General features: G+C 44.8%; 1 protein-coding gene across 1 annotated transcript in view; it reads right to left on the reverse strand.

Annotated features, from left to right (window-relative positions):
- Positions 1 to 1,860: 1,860 nt before the first annotated feature.
- LOC141111495 (uncharacterized) overlaps positions 1,861 to 19,916 on the reverse strand; it is a 55,374-nt gene continuing 37,318 nt past the window's right edge. Inside the window, exons 3-5 of the mRNA XM_073603787.1 lie at positions 16,764 to 16,919; positions 12,219 to 12,362; positions 1,861 to 2,051 (exon numbers count right to left, since the gene is read on the reverse strand). Coding sequence (XP_073459888.1) covers positions 1,861 to 2,051; positions 12,219 to 12,362; positions 16,764 to 16,919 — 491 coding nt within the window. The remainder of the gene's footprint in view (positions 2,052 to 12,218; positions 12,363 to 16,763; positions 16,920 to 19,916) is intronic.

Here is a 19,916-nt window from a genome sequence, read left to right on the forward strand (position 1 = left end):
TGTGCTGGTAAGCAAAGAAAAAAGGACTAAATTCCAAACCAAAAATCAAAAAACAAAACCAAGTGAGTATATAATGTCCATGCAAAATATACACTCCCAAGTAATAAACAGATAATGGGACTAAATTAGTGCCAAAACTTCCTTTGAATTATATGCAAAAAAATATATATATATAGATATGTCTATATAAATAGATATATCTATATATATAGATATATATATATTCACATTGATAAATAAAAATAATCAAAATCCTTGTTGCTTCTGGTTTCATACATCATAAAGATGATTGGGGAGTGTAAGTTCCACCTTTGTCTCTATGGTCAGCTGCTGCAGCTTCTGAAAGCATCACCAGGCTCCTTGGTGGGACAGGAGATCCCAGAAATGGCAGTACACCACAATGGAACGAGGGGGGGCCCTCTTCCGCCAGTTGTAAAAGTGACCTAGTGGCTGTTTAGCTGCTCCAATCTCTTTTACTTAACCACTTGCCAACCAGCCACAGGACATATAATGCGGCAGGTCAGCTCTATTGCACAAAACAATGTACTTGTACGTCGTTTCGTGTAACAGATACTGTGGGTATGGGAGCACGCGCGCGGGTCCGGCGGACTCGATGTCCACCTGCCACCCGCAATCTCTTCACAGAGAGGCAGATCAGGGATCTGCCTATGTAAACAAGGCAGATCCCTATTCTGACAGGGGACAACATGGTGATCTGCTGTTCCTAGTGATCAGGAACAGCGATCTCTGCATTGTCACAGTGAGCCCATCCCCCACACAGTTAGAACACACCCAGGGAACACAGATAACCCCTTGATCGCACCCTAGTGTTAACCCCTTCCCTGCCAGTGTCATTTATACATTGATCAGTGCATTTTTTTTAGCACTGATCACTGTAATAATGTCACTGGTCCCCAAAAAAGTGTCAGATTTGTCCACCGCAATGTCGGAGTCCAACTAAAAAAACAAAAAAAAACAAAAACGCAGATCACCGCCATTACCAGTAAAAACATTAAAAAAAAAAAGTCCATATATCTATCCTCTACTTTGTAGACACTATAACTTTTGCGCAAACGAATCAATATCCACTTATTGCAATTTTTATTACCAAAATTATGTAGCAGAATACATATTGGCCTAAACTGATGAATAAATTTGTTTTTTATGTTTTTTTTTATTATTAGAATATGTATTATAGCAGAAAGTAAAAAATATATTTTTTTTTTTTCAGAATTGTCTGTCTTTTTTTGTTTATAGCGCAAAAAATAAAAACCAGAAGTGATCAAATACCACCAAAAGAAAGCTCTGTCTGTCACTCACTGGAGCTAAAGAATGATATCTGGATGATGCTTGTAGCTGCAGCCATCATCCAGATTTCAGCATCGCTTCCCGAAGACTCACATATGCGTACATGGGTCGGCAAGTGGTTAAGAAATTACAAAATCTTTGCTGAATAATTGGGCCCATAATGTAAATGTAAAACATTGCTCAGGCCCGTAAAATGTGCAAAAGTTAAAATGGATTAAGGTGTTGAAAGAGATTGAAAGAAACAAGCTTATCCTAATGTACCAGTGACTGTATCTGTATGCAGATGCACATACAGTATGTGATTTGAAGGGCATTGCCGTAATGGACCTTTACACTGCATTGAATTCATGGATGAGTATATTACACATGAGAAAGGTGTACATAAATAATAAATATTTACATTATTTATCTATTCATTGAAATTCAGAACTGAAAAAAATGGTTTGGCTTGAGTTGGGCTTTAAAGGAAAATTTAATATTTTAAGTAAATTTTGAGTTTTGATGGTAAAATATTCACATTCCAATATGTTTGTGGACGTAACAAAAATCACCTTATAGCAATAATAATTTAAATACGAAGAAAATGAGGGGGGACAGATAAAATGAACTGTGGAGATAAAAGCTGCCATTACTGCAGGTGGTTTGCAATTTCACCTTTAAATTCGAGTCAAATGTCGCTTGCTGGTTTCCGAGCAGGCCACACACGCTTGGCGTGATACAGCCAAGAAAAGAGGACAATTGTCCTGTAGGAATAAGAAGAAAATGGGAAAATAAAAATAAGTACAGCATTGCAAACAATGGCTTGAAAGCCAATAATTCTGAAACAGAGATGCCATTTACATAAAATTACTCACACGTATAATCCAAAGACATGCTGGTAGGTTAATTGTCTCCTGTCTAAATTGACCCCAATATGTGTATGTATGAATGTGAGTTAGGGACCTTAGATTGTAAGCTCCTTGAGGGCAGGGGCTGATGTGAATGTACAATGTATATGTAAAGTGCTGTTTAAATTGACGGTGCTATATAAGTACCTTAAATAAATAAATAAATAAAATAATTTGATACTTAACTTTTTCATGTGATTTGTCTATGCAGCTTATTGCTGGTAATAGCTGTTGTTAATGTTAGACAGATTTGGTGTGGAGGAACTTGAGTGGTCTTCACACAATTCACATCAACCTCAGCCCTACTGAACACCTTTTAAATGAATTTGAAGGGGACTTCTTGTCCAACATAAGTACATGACCACACAAATGCTCTTTTGGTTGAATGGACATAAATTCCCACAGGCACACTCCAAAATATTGTGGAAAGTCTTCCCAGAAGAGTGGAGTGTTACATATGGAAAAAAAAGGGGTCAACATTATAATAATGATATGTATAGTCCACATGAGTGATGACTCTATGCAAAAACAGTGCTTGCTACTAAGGGAAAAAAAAAAAAAAATATATATATATACACACACAGTATCTCAGAAAAGCGAGTACACCCCTCACATTTGTGTAAATATTTTATTATATCTTTCCATGTGACAACACCGAAGAAATGCTACAATGTAAAGTAACTTTGCTACAATGTAAAGTAGTGAGTGTACAGCTTGTATAACAGTGTAAATTTGCTGTCCCCTCAAAATAACTCAACACACAGCCAATAATGTCTAAACCGCTGGCAGTAAAAATGAGTACACCCCTAAGTGAAAATGTCCAACGTGTCAATATTTTGCGTGGCCACCATTATTTTCCAGCACTGCCTTAATCCTCTTGGACATGGAGTTCACCAGAACTTCACAGGTTGCCACTGAAGTCCTCTTCCACTCCTCCATGACGACATCACGGAGTTGGTGGATGTTAGAGACCTTGCGCTCCTCCACCTTCCATTTGAGGATGCCCCACAGATGCTCAATAGGGTTTAGGTCTGGAGACATGCTTGGCCAGTCCATCACCTTTACCCTCAGCTTCTTTAGCAAGGCAGTGGTTGTCTTGGAGGTGTGTTTGGGGTCGTTATCATGTTGGAATACTGCCCTGCAGCCCAGTCTCTGAAGGGAGGGGATCATGCTCTGCTTCAGTATGTCACAGTACATGTTGGCATTCATGGTTCCCTCAATGAACTGTAGCTCCCCAGTGCCGGTAGCACTCATGCAGCCCCAGACCATGACACTCCCACCACCATGCTTGACTGTAAGCAAGACACACTTGTCTTTGTACTCCACACCTGGTTGCCGCCACACACGCTTGACACCATCTGAACCAAATAGGTTTAGCTTGATCTCATCGGACCACAGGACATGGTTCCAGTAATCCATGTCCTTAGTCTGCTTGTCTTCAGCAAACTGTTTGCGGGCTTTCTTGTGCATCATCTTTAGAAGAAGATTCCTTCTGGGATGACAGCCATGTAGTCCAATTTGATGCAGTATGCGGCGTATGGTCTGAGCACTGACCGGCTGACCCCCCACTAATTCAACCTCTGGAGCAATGCTGGCAGCATTCATACGTCTATTTCCCAAAGACAACCTCTGGACATGATGCTGGGCATGTGCACTCAACTTATTTGGTCAACCATGGCGAGGCCTGTTCTGAGTGGAACCTGTCCTGGTTAACCACTGTATGGTCTTGGCCACTGTGCTGCAGCTCAGTTTCAGGGTCTTGGCAATCTTCTTATAGCCTGGGCCATCTTTATGTAGAGCAGCAATTCTTTTTTTCAGATCCTCAGAGAGTTCTTTGGCATGAAGTGCCATGTTGAACTTCAGGTGACCAGTATGAGAGAGTGAGAGCGAACAAATGTAACACACCTGCTACCCATTCACACCTGAGACCTTGTAACAATAATGAGTCACATGACACCGAGGCAGGAAAATTTTCACTTAGGGGTGTAATCACTTTTGTTGCCAGCGGTTTAGACATTAATGGCTGGGTGTTGAGTTATTTTGAGGGAACAGCAAATTTACACTGTTATACAAGCTGTACACTCACTACTTTACATTGTAGCAAAGTGTCATTTCTTCAGTGTTGTCACATGAAAAGATATAATAAAATATTTACAAAAAATGTGAGGGGTGTACTCACTTTTGTGAAATACTGTGTATATATATATATATATATATAGATATATATATATATATCTATATATATATATATCTATATATATATATATATAGATATATATATATATATCTATAGTGCAAAAATTCTGACAAACTGTGAGTCGATGGTATGTCATCAATTGATAAATACACAAAGTAGCAGGGCAACAATCCTAAATTACAAAAGAAAACAAAACAATGAGTGCTAATCAGAACGTGACTAATTTAATAAAACTTAGTGCAGCCCATAAATAGTCCTAAAATAAATCTAGTATCAGAAGTGATAAATTCTTCCATTGTGCGAAGATAGATAAGAGAAAAGTGACAAGTGTCTTTTCCTTTAGTGCAGTGACACCTCTGTGCAGATTGGCCTCTCACCTTACTTCTGTAAGGTAACAGCATATGTGAATGATCTGGTAGGCTCCAATGGCTTCAAAATGACCCTCCTATGGTTTGCCCACCTCTCTCAGATAGATAGTTCCAGCTACCTATCAGGTCCCACACTTACCAGACAGGTGAGTCCGCTTGGGCAGAGGGTAGGCTCCCTTACGTATCCGATTCGGGGCCCCTGATAGAGTAGACAGAAGGCCCCGAATGCGGAGTGGTATGAGGGCCTGTAGTAGGATCCTGGAGCACAATGGTCTGGCAAGCAACCGGTAGGTCTTCAGACTGGGTAGAGCAGATGCTGGGCAGGAACTGATCAGGCTGGTCACACACAGGCAGAGGTCGGCAACGGGCTGGCAGCAGCGGTACAAGAGGGTGAGGCAAAGACAAGGTCAGACAAGCCGGGGTCGGGTTCAGGCAGCAATCAAGGATAGTCCAAGGGGTAGCCGGGTCACAACGGATAAGCACAACAGGGAAACAGGAACTCAGGATGATCACGGACAAGGTACAGAGGTGTTTGATCAGGCAGCACTGGGTCAGCATAGAGGCAAGCCTTAAATAGGCCGATTGGCGCCAAAACGCCGCGCACGTGCGTGCGCCGATTCGCCAAAGCGCGCCGCGCCCCCGACGCGCCCGAGCGCGCCCCCGACACCGGCGTGCACGCCCACCGAACCGGGTCGCGTCACAAGCAGCGCCCACAGGCGGACGCGCGCTAACGCGAACGCGCGCTAGCGCGAACGCGCGTACGCACGAACGCCCGGACGCCACCCCGCACGCCACGGTCGGCCAGCCCAGACACACCGGCGCCCCCAGGGACACGCGCCCCAGCACGGACAGAAACGCGAGCGCCAACACGCCCCGGCGCGCCCCGGCGCCCAACCAGGTAACCTCTCTGACAGTGCCCCCTCCTCAAGGGCAGACTCCGGATGCCCAGCTGGGCCATCTTTGCGGGATGAGAGGTTTTGAAGGATTGAAGGAGATCGTTAGCGTGCAAATTGTTTTCTGGTTCCCACGAATTGTCTTCGGGACCGTAGCCCCTCCACTTCACCAGATATTGTACCTGATTGCGCCTTCTTCTACAATCAAGGATTGCTTCCACTTCAAACTCCTCTTCGCCATCAACCTTGATCGTTTTGGGTGGACCAATGCAACGACCAGGAAAGAAATTAGGCGTGACCGGTTTTAGGAGAGAAACGTGGAATACTGGATGAATTTTCAGGGAATTGGGGAGGTCCAATTCAAATGCCACATTGTTGATCTTCCTTTTGATCAAGAAAGGACCCAGGTATTTGGGACCCAGTTTCCTGGATGGACAAGCTAGCTTGAGGTTTGCGGTGGACAGCCAGACAGAATTGCCAGGTTCTAGCATAAGTTCTCCTCGCCTCTTTCTGTCGAAGATCCTCTTATAGTCTTCCTGAGCCTTGGTCATGGTTTCCTGTAGCAACTTATTGTTATTGGCGAAAAAATTCAAGGTCTCGGAGACTGCAGGAACAGGGCATTCAGGAAATGCTCCAGGTAAGAAGGATGGGTGGAAACCGTAGTTGGCATAGAACGGAGACTGATTAGTCGCTGAATGTAAAGAGTTATTATAAGAAAACTCTGCGATGGGAAGCAGGGAGGCCCAGTCATCTTGGGAAAAAGCTGAAAAACAGCGGATGTATTGCTCCAAGGTTTGGTTCGTCCTCTCGGTTTGTCCATTGGACTGAGGGTGGTAGGCCGAGGAAAAGGACAACTCGATCTCAAGGGCACCACAAAGGGATCTCCAGAACCTGGAGGTGAACTGGACGCCTCTGTCCGAGACTATATTGGTCGGGACTCCATGTAGTCTGACGATCTCTTTGATGAAGATAGCGGCGGTCTCCATGGCTGAGGGGGTGCCCTTCATGGGGAGAAAATGGGCCATTTTAGACAACCTGTCCACTACAACAAAAATGGATGAAAAACCCTCTGATGGTGGGAGCTCCACGATGAAGTCCATAGAGATCATGGCCCAAGGTCTCTCTGGGACTGGTAATGGCTTCAGTAGGCCCCATGCTCTTGACCGGCTAGTCTTATTTCTGGCACACGTATCACAGGACTCCACATATGCCTTACAATCCCTGGTAAGATGAGGCCACCAGAAGGAGCGTTGGACAAGGTCAATTGTTTTTCGTGTGCCGAAGTGACCCGCAAGTTTATGGTCATGGCACAAGCTTAGTACCCGTGCTTTCAGCTCCTCAGGAACCACAATCCTATTCTTGAACCAGAGCAGTCCATCCTTGGCACAGGCTTCAGCAAGTGGGGGCATTCTCGAGGAAGCTCGCCTGATTTGAGAAATTATGTCTTCCTGTAGAACGAGAAAATTTCCAGAAGGAAGAATGGTGTCTGGGGACAGGGTTCTTTCAGAGTCAAGGAACATCCGGGAAAGGGCGTCGGATTTGACATTCTTGGATCCAGGTCTGTACGTGATGTGGAAAATAAATCGCGAAAAAAAAAGTGCCCATCTGGCCTGCCGGGGTTTTAATCTCTTGGCCGTTCTTAGGTACTCTAAGTTCTTATGGTCTGTGTAGACCAAGATGGGATGTGCTGCACCTTCCAGGAGATAACGCCATTCTTCCAGAGCTGCTTTAATGGCCAGAAGTTCCCGATCACCCACATCATAGTTTTTCTCGGACGGAGAGAGCTTACGTGAGAAGAATCCCACTGGATACAGGAGTGCTTTGGCACCCTGTCTCTGAGACAGTACAGCTCCGACTGCAACTTCGGAGGCATCCACCTCCAGGACGAAAGGCAAGGCAGGATTGGGATGTTTAAGAATAGTGGCTGAGGTAAACAACGCTTTGAGTTTTCCAAAGGCCTCTTGTGCTTTAGGGGTCCAGTGGAACCGGCACCCTTGTTTAATGAGTTCCGTAATGGGAGCTATGATTGAAGAAAATCCCCTGATGAACTTTCTGTAGAAATTGGCGAAGCCAATAAAACGTTGTACCCCTTTCTTGTCAGTCGGTGCAGGCCACTCCAGAATGGCGGATACTTTCTGAGGATCCATTTTAATGCCATCAGGAGAGATGATTAAACCCAAGAATTGGATGGATTGGAGCTCAAATTCGCACTTCTCAAGTTTGGCGTAGAGCCCATGCTGTCTTAGCCGGGAGAGTACAGTTCGTACATGTCTGCGGTGCTCCATTAGAGAGGCGGAGAAGACCAGGATATCATCTAGATAAACGATGACGTATAAATCCAGTAAATCATGAAAGACATCATTAACAAAGTGCTGAAATGTTGCCGGTGCGTTGCACAGACCAAAAGGCATGACAAGGTACTCATAATGACCAAATCGGGTACGAAAAGCTGTCTTCCACTCGTCTCCTTCTCTTATACGGATCAGATTATAAGCTCCACGGAGGTCTAGTTTAGTAAACACGGTAGCAGATCCTAACCTCTGAAACAGCTCAGGAACCAAAGGTAGCGGGTATCTGTTCTTTATGGTAATTTTGTTAAGCTCCCGGTAGTCAATGCAGGGACGTAGGGAATGATCTTTTTTTTCTACGAAGAAGATGCCTGCCCCAGCTGGAGACGTAGAAGGACGAATGAACCCTTTCTTCAGGTTTTCGTCAATGTAAGTCTTCAAGGTGCCCAGCTCCTGCTCAGTTAAGGGAAAGATCCTACCAAAGGGGACTTCGGTACCCGGTAGAAGTTCTATTGGGCAGTCATAGGGTCTATGTGCTGGAAGGGTTTCTGCCCCCTTCTTACTGAACACGTCTAGGAAATCCCGGTAGGGTTCAGGAAGATCTTGGTAGAGTTTAGTTTCAGAGTCCATGCACAGACATTGGGAAGAGATTGGTGGGGTTCCCCGTAAGCAGTTTTGTCTACAATATTCGGAGGAAAACTGAACCTTGCCCGTAGCCCAGTTGATGCTAGGATTGTGGGCCTGTAGCCAGGGTATCCCTAGGATAATTGGGAAGAGAGGCGAGGAGATGACATCTAGGCGTAATAGTTCCTGATGTTCCGGGCCAATGGTGGCCAAAAGAGGAACCGTTTCTTGGGTGACGGGTCCGGAACGGAGGGTGGAACCGTCTGCTAGAAAGACTGCCAGTCCTTGGGCTTTAGTTTGAGTGGGGATATGGTGAGTTTCAACGAAGGTCCGGTCAATGAATCCACTGCATGCCCCTGAATCAACGATGACCGGTACTGGGATGCTCCTTCCAGGTAACTGCAAGACAATGGAGAGAGTTAAATGGCTACCGGTACTAGGTAGGACAGGTGCACACAATGAGGAAGACGGTAGACACTTACGCCTCTTATTGGGGCATGCTCTTGCAAAATGACCGGGCTCTCCACAGTACAAGCACAGGTTGAGTGTGCGTCTTCGGGTCTTCTCTTCTGGGGTCAGAGAGGGACGGAGCAGTCCCAACTGCATAGGCTCCGAGCCTTCCTGGGCGGAAGCGGATGAGACCAATGGAGCTTGGTGCGGGGCACTAGGGGCCCTGGGCAACATCCAGGTAAGACGTGGATGACCAACTGATCTTTCAGAGCGTCTTTCCCTGAGGCGACGGTCAATTTGGATAGATAAATTGATGAGTTCCTCTAGTGTCTGGGGAACCCCCACTCGTGCCAGCTCGTCCTTTAGAGGGTCAGATAATCCCAGCCGATATTGGTGACGCAAGGCAGCGTCATTCCACTCCGTGTCGGCACTCCAACGCCTAAACTCCACGGCGTAATCTTCAGCCGCTCTGCGACCTTGTTGGAGGGAGTGCAAAGTGGCTTCAGCCGTTGCCGTTAGCTGAGGGTCCTCGTACAGTTGGGACATGGCTAGGAAGAAGTCACTCACGGAATCAAGGGATTGAGCCTTTTGTTTCAGCAGATTGTGGGCCCAGGTTTGAGGTTCACCAGTCAGCAAGGATATGATGAACCCCACTTTAGTAACTTCCAGGGAGAATGTACGGGGTTGCAAGGCAAAATACAGTTCGCAAGCGTTGCGGAACGCTTGGAACTTACTGCGATCTCCTGAAAACTTCTCGGGTGGAGGTACTCTGGGCTCTGGTGGAAGCATCACTACAGAGGGTGCCGAAGCCGAATTGGACGCTGCTCCTGAAGGAGAGGCTGAGAGGGCCTGGACCTGCCCTTCCAATCTAGTGTAGCCTTCTTGCAGACTTTTAACGGCTTGAGTGAGGCCCGCTAGGTGCCTGCACAGTTCATCCATGGGGGAGGCCCCCTGCCCGGACTCAGTCATGGCTGCCTGATACTATCAGGTCCCACACTTACCAGACAGGTGAGTCCGCTTGGGCAGAGGGTAGGCTCCCTTACGTATCCGATTCGGGGCCCCTGATAGAGTAGACAGAAGGCCCCGAATGCGGAGTGGTATGAGGGCCTGTAGTAGGATCCTGGAGCACAATGGTCTGGCAAGCAACCGGTAGGTCTTCAGACTGGGTAGAGCAGATGCTGGGCAGGAACTGATCAGGCTGGTCACACACAGGCAGAGGTCGGCAACGGGCTGGCAGCAGCGGTACAAGAGGGTGAGGCAAAGACAAGGTCAGACAAGCCGGGGTCGGGTTCAGGCAGCAATCAAGGATAGTCCAAGGGGTAGCCGGGTCACAACGGATAAGCACAACAGGGAAACAGGAACTCAGGATGATCACGGACAAGGTACAGAGCTGTTTGATCAGGCAGCACTGGGTCAGCATAGAGGCAAGCCTTAAATAGGCCGATTGGCGCCAAAACGCCGCGCACGTGCGCGCGCCGATTCGCCAAAGCGCGCCGCGCCCCCGCACGCGCCCGAGCGCGCCCCCGACACCGGCGTGCACGCCCACCGAACCGGGTCGCGTCACAAGCAGCGCCCACAGGCGGACGCGCGCTAACGCGAACGCGCGCTAACGCGAACGCGCGCTAGCGCGAACGCGCGTACGCACGAACGCCCGGACGCCACCCCGCACGCCACGGTCGGCCAGCCCAGACACACCGGTGCCCCCAGGGACACGCGCCCCAGCACGGACAGAAACGCGAGCGCCAACACGCCCCGGCGCGCCCCGGCGCCCAACCAGGTAACCTCTCTGACAGTACCTCTTGGGGTCTTCCTGTCTTTGGCTTGGTATATGGTTCTCTAGGGGGGATGTTAACTCTTCTATGAAGATCTTAAGGTCTGGGGGTCCTCCCAGACTCACCCGTGTAATCTTTTATAAGAGCCCAATTGCAGGGTGCAGCTGCCCACATTGCTTTCGTATCAATGTAAGGCCAACTCTACAAAGAGCATCGCCAGTGTTGTAGTACCCCCCACAGACATGTGCAGAGCTCTTGTCACCAGCGCATGTTCAGTGCAACAGGAGAAGAGGAGGAAGTGATGGACCACATGTGACAAGTGGAGTGAAGATCGGCACTCACCAGATGTTGTTGAACCCCCTTGTCTTATGATAAGAAGGATCAATTAAGGCTTTGGTGGTCTCCGTGACCCCAGGATATCCTCCAGCCAGTTCCCAAAAAGTCCTCCACACGATGGCCAAAAGTTCCAGTATAGGATGTCAATGGCAGAAAAGTAGAGAGATAACGGAGACCAGACTCCTCATAGCATAAATTAGTTAGCGTAGCTTTTTTTTTAAAAGCCTCTGTAGTAGGCTATGCATACACAAATAGTTTAAACATCCACACCATGCGAGCAATTACACTAGACAATAGAGACAGTGGATAAATGAGTCCCGCATGGTCTATATATATTTTCTTAGTAGCAAGTGCTGTTTTTGCATAAAGTTATTACTCTTGCGGATTATATATCATTGTGTTGACCACAAGGTTTGGAACAGCAGCTGCAAATACTAGATCATCACTTAACACAGATTTATAACTTTTTTCACTATTTGGCGCAAGTGGATTTATACTTTGCACAAATTTATAATAATGCCCATGGTTCTAAAATGGGATGTCCAAACATATAGGTGTGAAGGTCACCTAAGCGCAAACTGATGCATTCATTATACTTTGCTAAGAGTCTCAATATCTCCTTCTCTCACATACATTTCTTCCAGTGAGCTAGGAGAGGTCCTAAGCATCCTCTTGCTCAGAAAAGTGGCTTTCTAGTGGACTCCACACTGGTTTGCATGTTCCAGGTGAGCAGAAATCCAGAGGGATCCTCCACTTTTCTCCTAATCACCATCTCTGGCTGACAGTCACCAGCTCTCTTCTCATGGAGCGCTGGGAACTGAGCGATCAGCAGTGTTTGATTGCTCATTTCTCAGTCTTAGAGCTGGTGGGGGTCAGATGCAGCATCCACCTAGGTAAGTATGATAAAAAAAAAGAAAAAGAAAAAACCCAAACTTCTCTTTCAATTTCAAAAAGTTTAGCGTATTTTTTTGTTCTTTTTAATGTGCCTCCTCTGTCCGGAAGTACCACAGATGACCTATGTCATCATAAAATAACCATAACAGATTGCTCAGGAGTCGAGGCATGCTTCTACATGACACAATACAGAGAATATACCTCCAATAGACGAAGACAGACGTCCACATTTTGTCTGGCTGCCGGTACACTTCTGGAAGGTGTTAGAAGGACTACAAAAGTCACTTGAAATCGTGGAACAGGTGCTACATGTCAGGCCATTTGGCGTACTGCTAATTTCCGGCACTGAAGAAAAAAAAGTATATTTTTATGCTATGATTACAATTTGTCTTTTCTATTGGGACAAAAAAAAAATTAAATATAGATTTCAAGCGGAACACCAGCAACTTTGAATACTAGTTCTAATACACATCTGTGGAGTTACTGTTCATCCTGTCTCAAACCCAGATGAAGGAGGAGCTGTGTTACCCCCAAAAAGCTTTTTTATTTGACTTTTTATATGACCAACAATTAAAATGATCTTGGACTTTCATCTGTTTTTGCAATGGGGATCCCTTCTGTATTTCTATGGTTTGGCATTCAGCTTTAGACACTTTTGAATTGGCTGTTGTAGTGTGCTGGCTGGTTGGTGCACCTCTTAGGATGACTGAACTTGTCTTTGCAGTTGAGGAAAGGGGAAAAATAGCATTGGAGCTGTAGGGTTATCATCAAAGTAATGATGTTGATGTAAACGCTCTAGTTCCCGGGTGGGCAACTTCTACACACCAGAGGATCTCTATGGTCTCCTTGGCTTGCAGTGTGTACACTTTTGTAACAAAAGTTAAAACTGAAGTGCCACACCACTGCTAAGAGGTCCACATACAACTTTTTCCCCATAAAGTCAGGCAGACAATCCAAAAAGTAGCTTTTCGGATTGTTCCCCTGACTTTTATTTTAGAAGAGAGTTGTATCTGGACCTCTTAGCAGTTGCGTGGCTCTCCAATTTCAATTTTTTAACTGATCTTTGCATCTTTTCTATTTATTTTAACACTGTTATTAGACATTGGATTGGAGTGGCTCTGTGCCTTGTGGTCGCTGTAATGGGCAATCACAGCGATGACAAGTGTAAACAGTGTAGTATTGAGGACAAGGATAATTGAATGAATGAATTTATTCATTAAATCCTCTTGGCTGCAGTGAAGGAATAAGTGATCAAAGATTGGGGTGGGCACTGGTTATGGGATCACTTTGGAAGGGAAGGACCTAATTTGCCAAAAACAACCAAAGTGGTTGAGGGAGGGGGTGGGGGTTTTAAATGCCACCAATGATTGTGGGATTGTTTTTGAGAGGGGGGTTAATATGCCACTGACCACCAATGATAGAGTTGGGGGTTGGGGGATTTTTAACTTTCACTGACCACATGGTTTTTAGGTTGTGTGTTACCCCTTCCTGGGGGTACTGCTTTTTTCAGTGTACATATTATAAGAACCCTCCCTTCCCTTTTTTCAGGGCACTTCTCAGCACATCCTTTCTCCATAATTTCCCATGACTTATCTTGGGTATACTCCCTTTTCTTGGCATACTGACCAGACCACCACACTTCAGGTCTATTTATGTTGTAAGTCTTGTAGCATGTTTATGTGATCCATATCTGTCTCGGTCATAGGGCCACGACCATAAATATAGTTTAGGGATAGCACACCCTGCTGAATATTATAGAAATGTGATATATTCAGCCTCGCATTGTTTGTTCCTTAGTAGATAAAGATAACTGAAGAATGGAGACCATATATGTGTTTTCCATTTTGTTCTGTTTTTTTGGAATGACTCTTGCATTTCTGGTCCTATTATTATATCCTGGTTGAAATTTGCATTCTAAAAAATGTCTTTGTTAAAAATGAGATGGAACAAAAATTATATCACCAAAAGAAAACTCTATTGCTGCGTACACACGGTCGGATTTTGCCGACGGGAAATGTTGGATGTGAGCTTGTTGTCGGAAAGTCCGACCGTGTGTCCGACCGTGTGTATGCTCCATCAAACATTTGCTGTCGGACTTTCCGCCGACAAATGTTTGATAGCAGGTTCTCAAATTTTCCACCAACAAAACTTTGTTGTCAGAAAATCCGATTGTGTGTACACAAGTCCGTCGCACAAAAGTTCACGCATGCTCGGAATCAAGCAGAAGCCCCCTTTAGCCTTTACACACACATGAACTTTAATGGCACCCCAGTTTTAGTCCGAAGGGTTCAATATTGAGTTGGCCCACCCTTTGCAGCTATAACAGCTTCAACTCTTCTGGAAAGGCCGTCCACAAAGTTTAGGAGTGTGTCTATGGGAATGTTTGACCATTCTTCCAGAAGCGCATTTGTGAGGTCAGGCACTGATGTTGGATAAGAAGGCCTGACTCGCAGCCTCCGCTCTAATTCATCCCAAAGGTGTTTTATAGTGTTGAGGTAAGGACTCAAATTCACTCATCCATGTCTTTATGGACCTTGCTTTGTGCACTGGTCCGCAGTCATGTTGGAACAGCAAGGAGCCATCCCCAAACTGTTCCCACAAAGTTGGGAGCATGAAATTGTCCAAAATGTCTTGGTATGCTGAAGCCTTAAGAGTTCCCTTCACAGGAACTAAGGGGCAAAGCCCCACCCCTGAAAAACAACCCCCTTTCAAAGTTAATTTGGGACCCACCGGGGCTGTCCTCCCATTTGGGGGCCTTTGCGAGGTCATATCCTGAAGCCGAGGGATAACCATTACTCTATACTGGTTGGTCAACCGACAGTCAGTGTTTTTTACCTAAAAGATATAAATTACCGCTCCATCCAAAATTGGATGTCTGTGCACACTTATGCATATATTTTTTTCATTTTTGAATAACTTCTCACTGGTAGGTATGATGGACACTGTGGCATGCTGGGCTGCTAAACTTTCTTTAATTCATTTTGTCATATTGTGCAAATCATTCTCATTTGTTGTTTCAGAATGTATCTCCTATATACACGTTTTTTATCTCTGCAATACGCCTCTGAAGAAGGGACATCGTCCTGAAACATGTCAGGCCTTTAGAGAAAATATTCTATTATAAATGGAAGTATACAAAATTGTTATGCGAAAGTGAATTATACTGTATAAGTACTATCTTTGAGATTTATGTCCAATGTATTTTTCTTGTTTTTATGCTTTTTCAAATAAATAAAATAACTTTTAACTATTCTAATTGCATGGTTCGCCTACAAAGTCCCACTATACTGGGGGGTATATAAGTCCCCTAATTGAAGGGTCTTATTTTCTATATGAAAAACAACCCCACACCATAATCCCCCCTCCACCAAATGATTTGGACAAGTACACAAAGCAAGGTCCATAAGGACATGGAAGAAGGAGTTTGGGGTGGTGGAACTTGACTGGCCTTCACAGTGCCCTGACCTCAACCAGATAGAACACCTTTGGGATGAGTTAGAGTGGAGACTGCGAGCCAGGCCTTCTCGTCCAACATCAGTGCCTGACCTCACAAATGTCATAGACACACTCCTAAACCTTGTGGACAGCCTTCCCAGAAGAGTTCAAGCTGTTATAGCTGCAAAGGGTGGGCCAACTCAATATTGAACCCTACGGACTAATGCCCCGTACACACGATCGGATTTTCCGACGGAAAATGTGTGATAGGACCTTGTTGTCGGAAATTCCGACCGTGTGTGGGCTCCATCACACATTTTCCATCGGATTTTCCGACACACAAAGTTTGAGAGCAGGATATAAAATTTTCCGACCACAAAATCCGTTGTCGGAATTTCCGATCGTGTGTACACAAATCCGATGCACAAAGTGCCACACATGCTCAGAATAAATAAAGAGATGAAAGCTATTGGCTACTGCCCCGTTTATAGTCCCGACGTACGTGTTTTACGTCACCGCGTTCAGAGCGATCAGATTTTCCTACAACTTTGTGTGACTGTGTGTATGCAAGACAAGTTTGGCCCAAAATCCGTCAGAAAAAATCCTAGGATTTTGTTGTCGGAATGTCCGATCAATGTCCGACCATGTGTACGGGGCATTACACTGGGATGTCATTAAAGTTCATGTGCGGTAAAGGCAGGCAATACATTTGGTAATATAGCATATTTCACTATATTTCTAAATATAGTGCTGGAAAATTCTGTAGAAGTTAGAAAAAATATAAAATGAATAAGGATTTCGTAGAAAGGGTTATATACGGAAACTTAAAGTGGTTGTGTAAACCTCAGACATGAAATATGATTAAAGAACATCCCTCTATAATGTGTACTTGTCTCAATCCAGAGCACTAAGTGTAATATCTGTCTGCTGCCTCCTTCCTCTGCTATCAGCATGAGTCGCTGCTGACAAAAGAGAAAAAAGGTGACAGGGGAGGGACCTCCAGCTGATTGGCAGCTTTAGCTCTGTTCCTATGTGCTGTGTGGAGGGGGTGTGTCCCTTCCCTCCAATCAGCTCTCACTGAGCTTTGCAGTGTGTCATTTCAGCTCTCCGCCCCCTGCTTTCTAACAGCTCAGACAAGCATTATAAATTCAGCACTTTGAACGGATGTAGAGAAGACAGCAGATAAACAGGTACAACTTATGTAGGAGGATTCATTTCATCATCATTACCTGAGGTTGGCCTCAACCACTTTAACAAACATGAATAATTTGACTTCTATGAGAGAGAAAGGACATCTACAAATGTACTTACAAGTGGGTACGGCAGTTGAACAGAAGTCAGTTCCACAGCACAAAGTTGCGGTTTTGACATTGCCGTCTTTAAATCTTATGCTTCCAGTTACGTCGCATTGGTTATTGGGGACGCATCCTCGCGCAAGAACTGTAATCCCAGTGACTCCGGGTGAATCTGCATACAAATAGTTTATAAATATTAGCCAGGCAGCATGTACTGTATGCATTTTAGAAAGAAATGTGCATAGCCACATAGCTAATACAGTATATTGAAAAAGTTGCAGTTAAAAGCACAGCAAAATCAAGCATTGAAATGACTTACTTAACCACTTCAGCTCAGGAAGGTTTTACCCCCTTCATGACCAGGCCATGTTTTGCGATACGGCACTGCATTACTTTAACCTGGCAATTGCGCCATTGTACCCTAATAAAAATATGTCTTTTTTTCCCCCACAAATAGAGCTTTCTTTTGGTGGTATTTGACCACCTCTGCGTTTTTTTAGTTTTTTTTGCGCTATAAACAAAAAAAGAGCAACAATTTTCAATTTTGAGAAAAAAAAAAACAAAACAATATTTTTTACTTTCTGCTACAAAACATATCCAAAAAAAAAAGTATAAAATCACATTTCTTCGTCAATTTTGTTCAATATGTATTCTGCTACATTTTTTTTTTGTTAAAAAAAATCCCAATAAGAGTATACTGATTGGTTTGCGCAAAAGTTATACTTATACGTCTACAAACTAAGGGGTGTTTTTATTTATTTTTATTTTTTACTAGTAATGGCGGCGACCTATAGTGGGACTGCGATATTGCGAAGGACAAATTGGACACTAGCTGACACTTTTGTCACTTTTTTTGGGGACCAGTGACACTAATACAGTGATCGGTGCTAAAAATATGCACTGTCACTGTACTAATAAACACGGTCAGGCAAGGGGTTAACATCAGGGGCGATGAAAGGGTTAAACGTGTTCAATAGGAGTGATTGCTAGCTGTAGGGGATGTGCTTTGACTGGGGGAATGATCAGCACATTCCGCCCTCACAGAACAGCGTTCTGCCTTTCTCCTCAACGATCGGTGGGTCCACCGGACCCACTGATTGGCTCCCGCTGTGAATGGACACGATGTTATTGGAGTACGTCGCCGCCAGGGCGTGCGCGGGAGCGCACCCCAGACCCGGAACTGTCAGATCACGTACTAGGTACATGATCTGGCACAGAGCGGCCGCCCGGTCGCAGTAAATCAGCGGCGGGCAGTCGCTAAGCGGTTAAAGTGTTTTTTCCTTTCTATTCATGATTTTAATTGACTTGCAATGTTCCTCTAAACTTGCTATCATATTGACCAATTTAAAAGACTAATATCCTAATCACTGTCCCCTCCCTCCTCACACATCACAGCACTCTGCTTTTCTGGGAGTATCTAATTACTGTATGTGCTAGACATGTGCAGAGCGAATCGTTTTGATTCGTTATTTACATAAATTTGCTTAGTTAAATCTGTTTCATTCTTTTAATTCGTTTTCGGAATTCCCTTAGTTTATTGGTTTTAAATCGATTCAAACTTTTCAAATTCGAATTTGGATCGATTCAAAAAATTTTCAGAATCAATTTGGAATAGTTTTCGAATTATAATAGTTTTCGAATTCAAAAAGTTTTCCAATTTCCAAAGAGAATAAAATAGAATAGAAAATAAAGGAATAGAATAGATTTTTTTTCCCCTATTCCTTTATTTTCTATTCGATTTTATTCTCTTTGGAAATTGGAAATCTATTCAAATTGGAAAGTTTTCGAATTACAGATTTGAAAACTATTCGAAAAGTATTCAAAAACAATTTGAATTTCGTCCGAATTTTTCGTCCGACTACACGTCATGGGACTTGTAGTTCTGCAACAGCTGGAATGCCGTAGTTTGAAGATCCCCGCTCTAGGGTAAAAGAGGTTGAGAAATGCTGCTTCAGAATTTCACTTGAGAGACAGCTCTGTGCCTGCTAGAGTAGTATTTAGCATGCCTAAAATATGTTAAAGTGGGAGTAAACTCCCTTGCATGTGCAATGGTCCGAATACAAATTTGGACACATTTTTGTTTGAAATTCATTAAAATTTGTTTTGTTTAATCGTTTTCCAACAAATTCCACATTTTTGGAAATACCGTATTTATCGGCGTATAACACACACTTTTTTCCCTTTAAAATCAGGGGGAAATCGTGGGTGTGTGTTATACACCGTTCCTCCGCAGATTGGGAGCCTTTTGGCAGCTCTCGGCATGCTTGGCCAATCACAGAGCTGTCTGTACAGAGAGCCGTAATTGGCCAAAGCCAAGGTGGCTTTGGCCAATTATGGCTCGGGGGTTTAGTACACGCCCAACACCTGCATGGCGGCCTTGTGTAGTGTGTTGCGGCAGCGGGGAGAGAGATAGAGAGAGAGACAGTGTCATTTGATTTAAGTTAGATAGAGTAGGCAAGCGAGTCAGTTAGCTACACTTATAGGGCGTACACACGGTCGGACTTTGTTCGGACATTCCGACAACAAAATCCTAGGATTTTTTCAGACGGATGTTAGCTCAAACTTATTTTGTCTACACACGGTCGCACAAAGTTGTCGGGATTTCCGATCGCCAACCACGCGGTCACGTACACCACGTACAACGAGACTAGAAAAGGCCGGTTCAGAACCAAGCGCGGCACCCTTTGGGCTCCTTTTGCTAATCTCGTGTTAGTAAAAGTTTGGTGAGAGACGATTTGCGCTTTTTCAGACTCGTGGCTTTCAGATCATTTTCTGCCGTTCAGTTTGTGCTTGTGGGTTTGTATCTGCTCTTCAGTGCGTGCAGTCAGTTCGTATTGGAGTTTTCTGTGCGATCTTGTCCGCTCGTTGCTGTTTTTCAGATCACTCTTCCCAGGCCTTGCTGTTCTTCAGTGCGTTCTGTTACTTCGTTCTGAGCAGCCGACCGTTTTCTAGCCATGTTTCGTATGCGTACTCCTCGTAGAGTTCGTGCTGTGTGGGGGCTTGGTGTTGGGGTCCTGACCTTGACACAAGTCCAGTCCATGAACAGGGTGGGGAGGAGTTCATGGACCAAGAATTGGTTGCTTCAGCGTGACCAGTTCTGTCATATGCCTTTGCTCCGTGAGATCCGTGAGAATAATCCTGATGATTTCAGGAACTTTCTCAGGATGAC

Source organism: Aquarana catesbeiana, linkage group LG10, assembly GCF_042186555.1.
Source record: "Aquarana catesbeiana isolate 2022-GZ linkage group LG10, ASM4218655v1, whole genome shotgun sequence".
In the NCBI taxonomy this organism is placed as follows: Eukaryota; Metazoa; Chordata; class Amphibia; order Anura; family Ranidae; genus Aquarana; species Aquarana catesbeiana.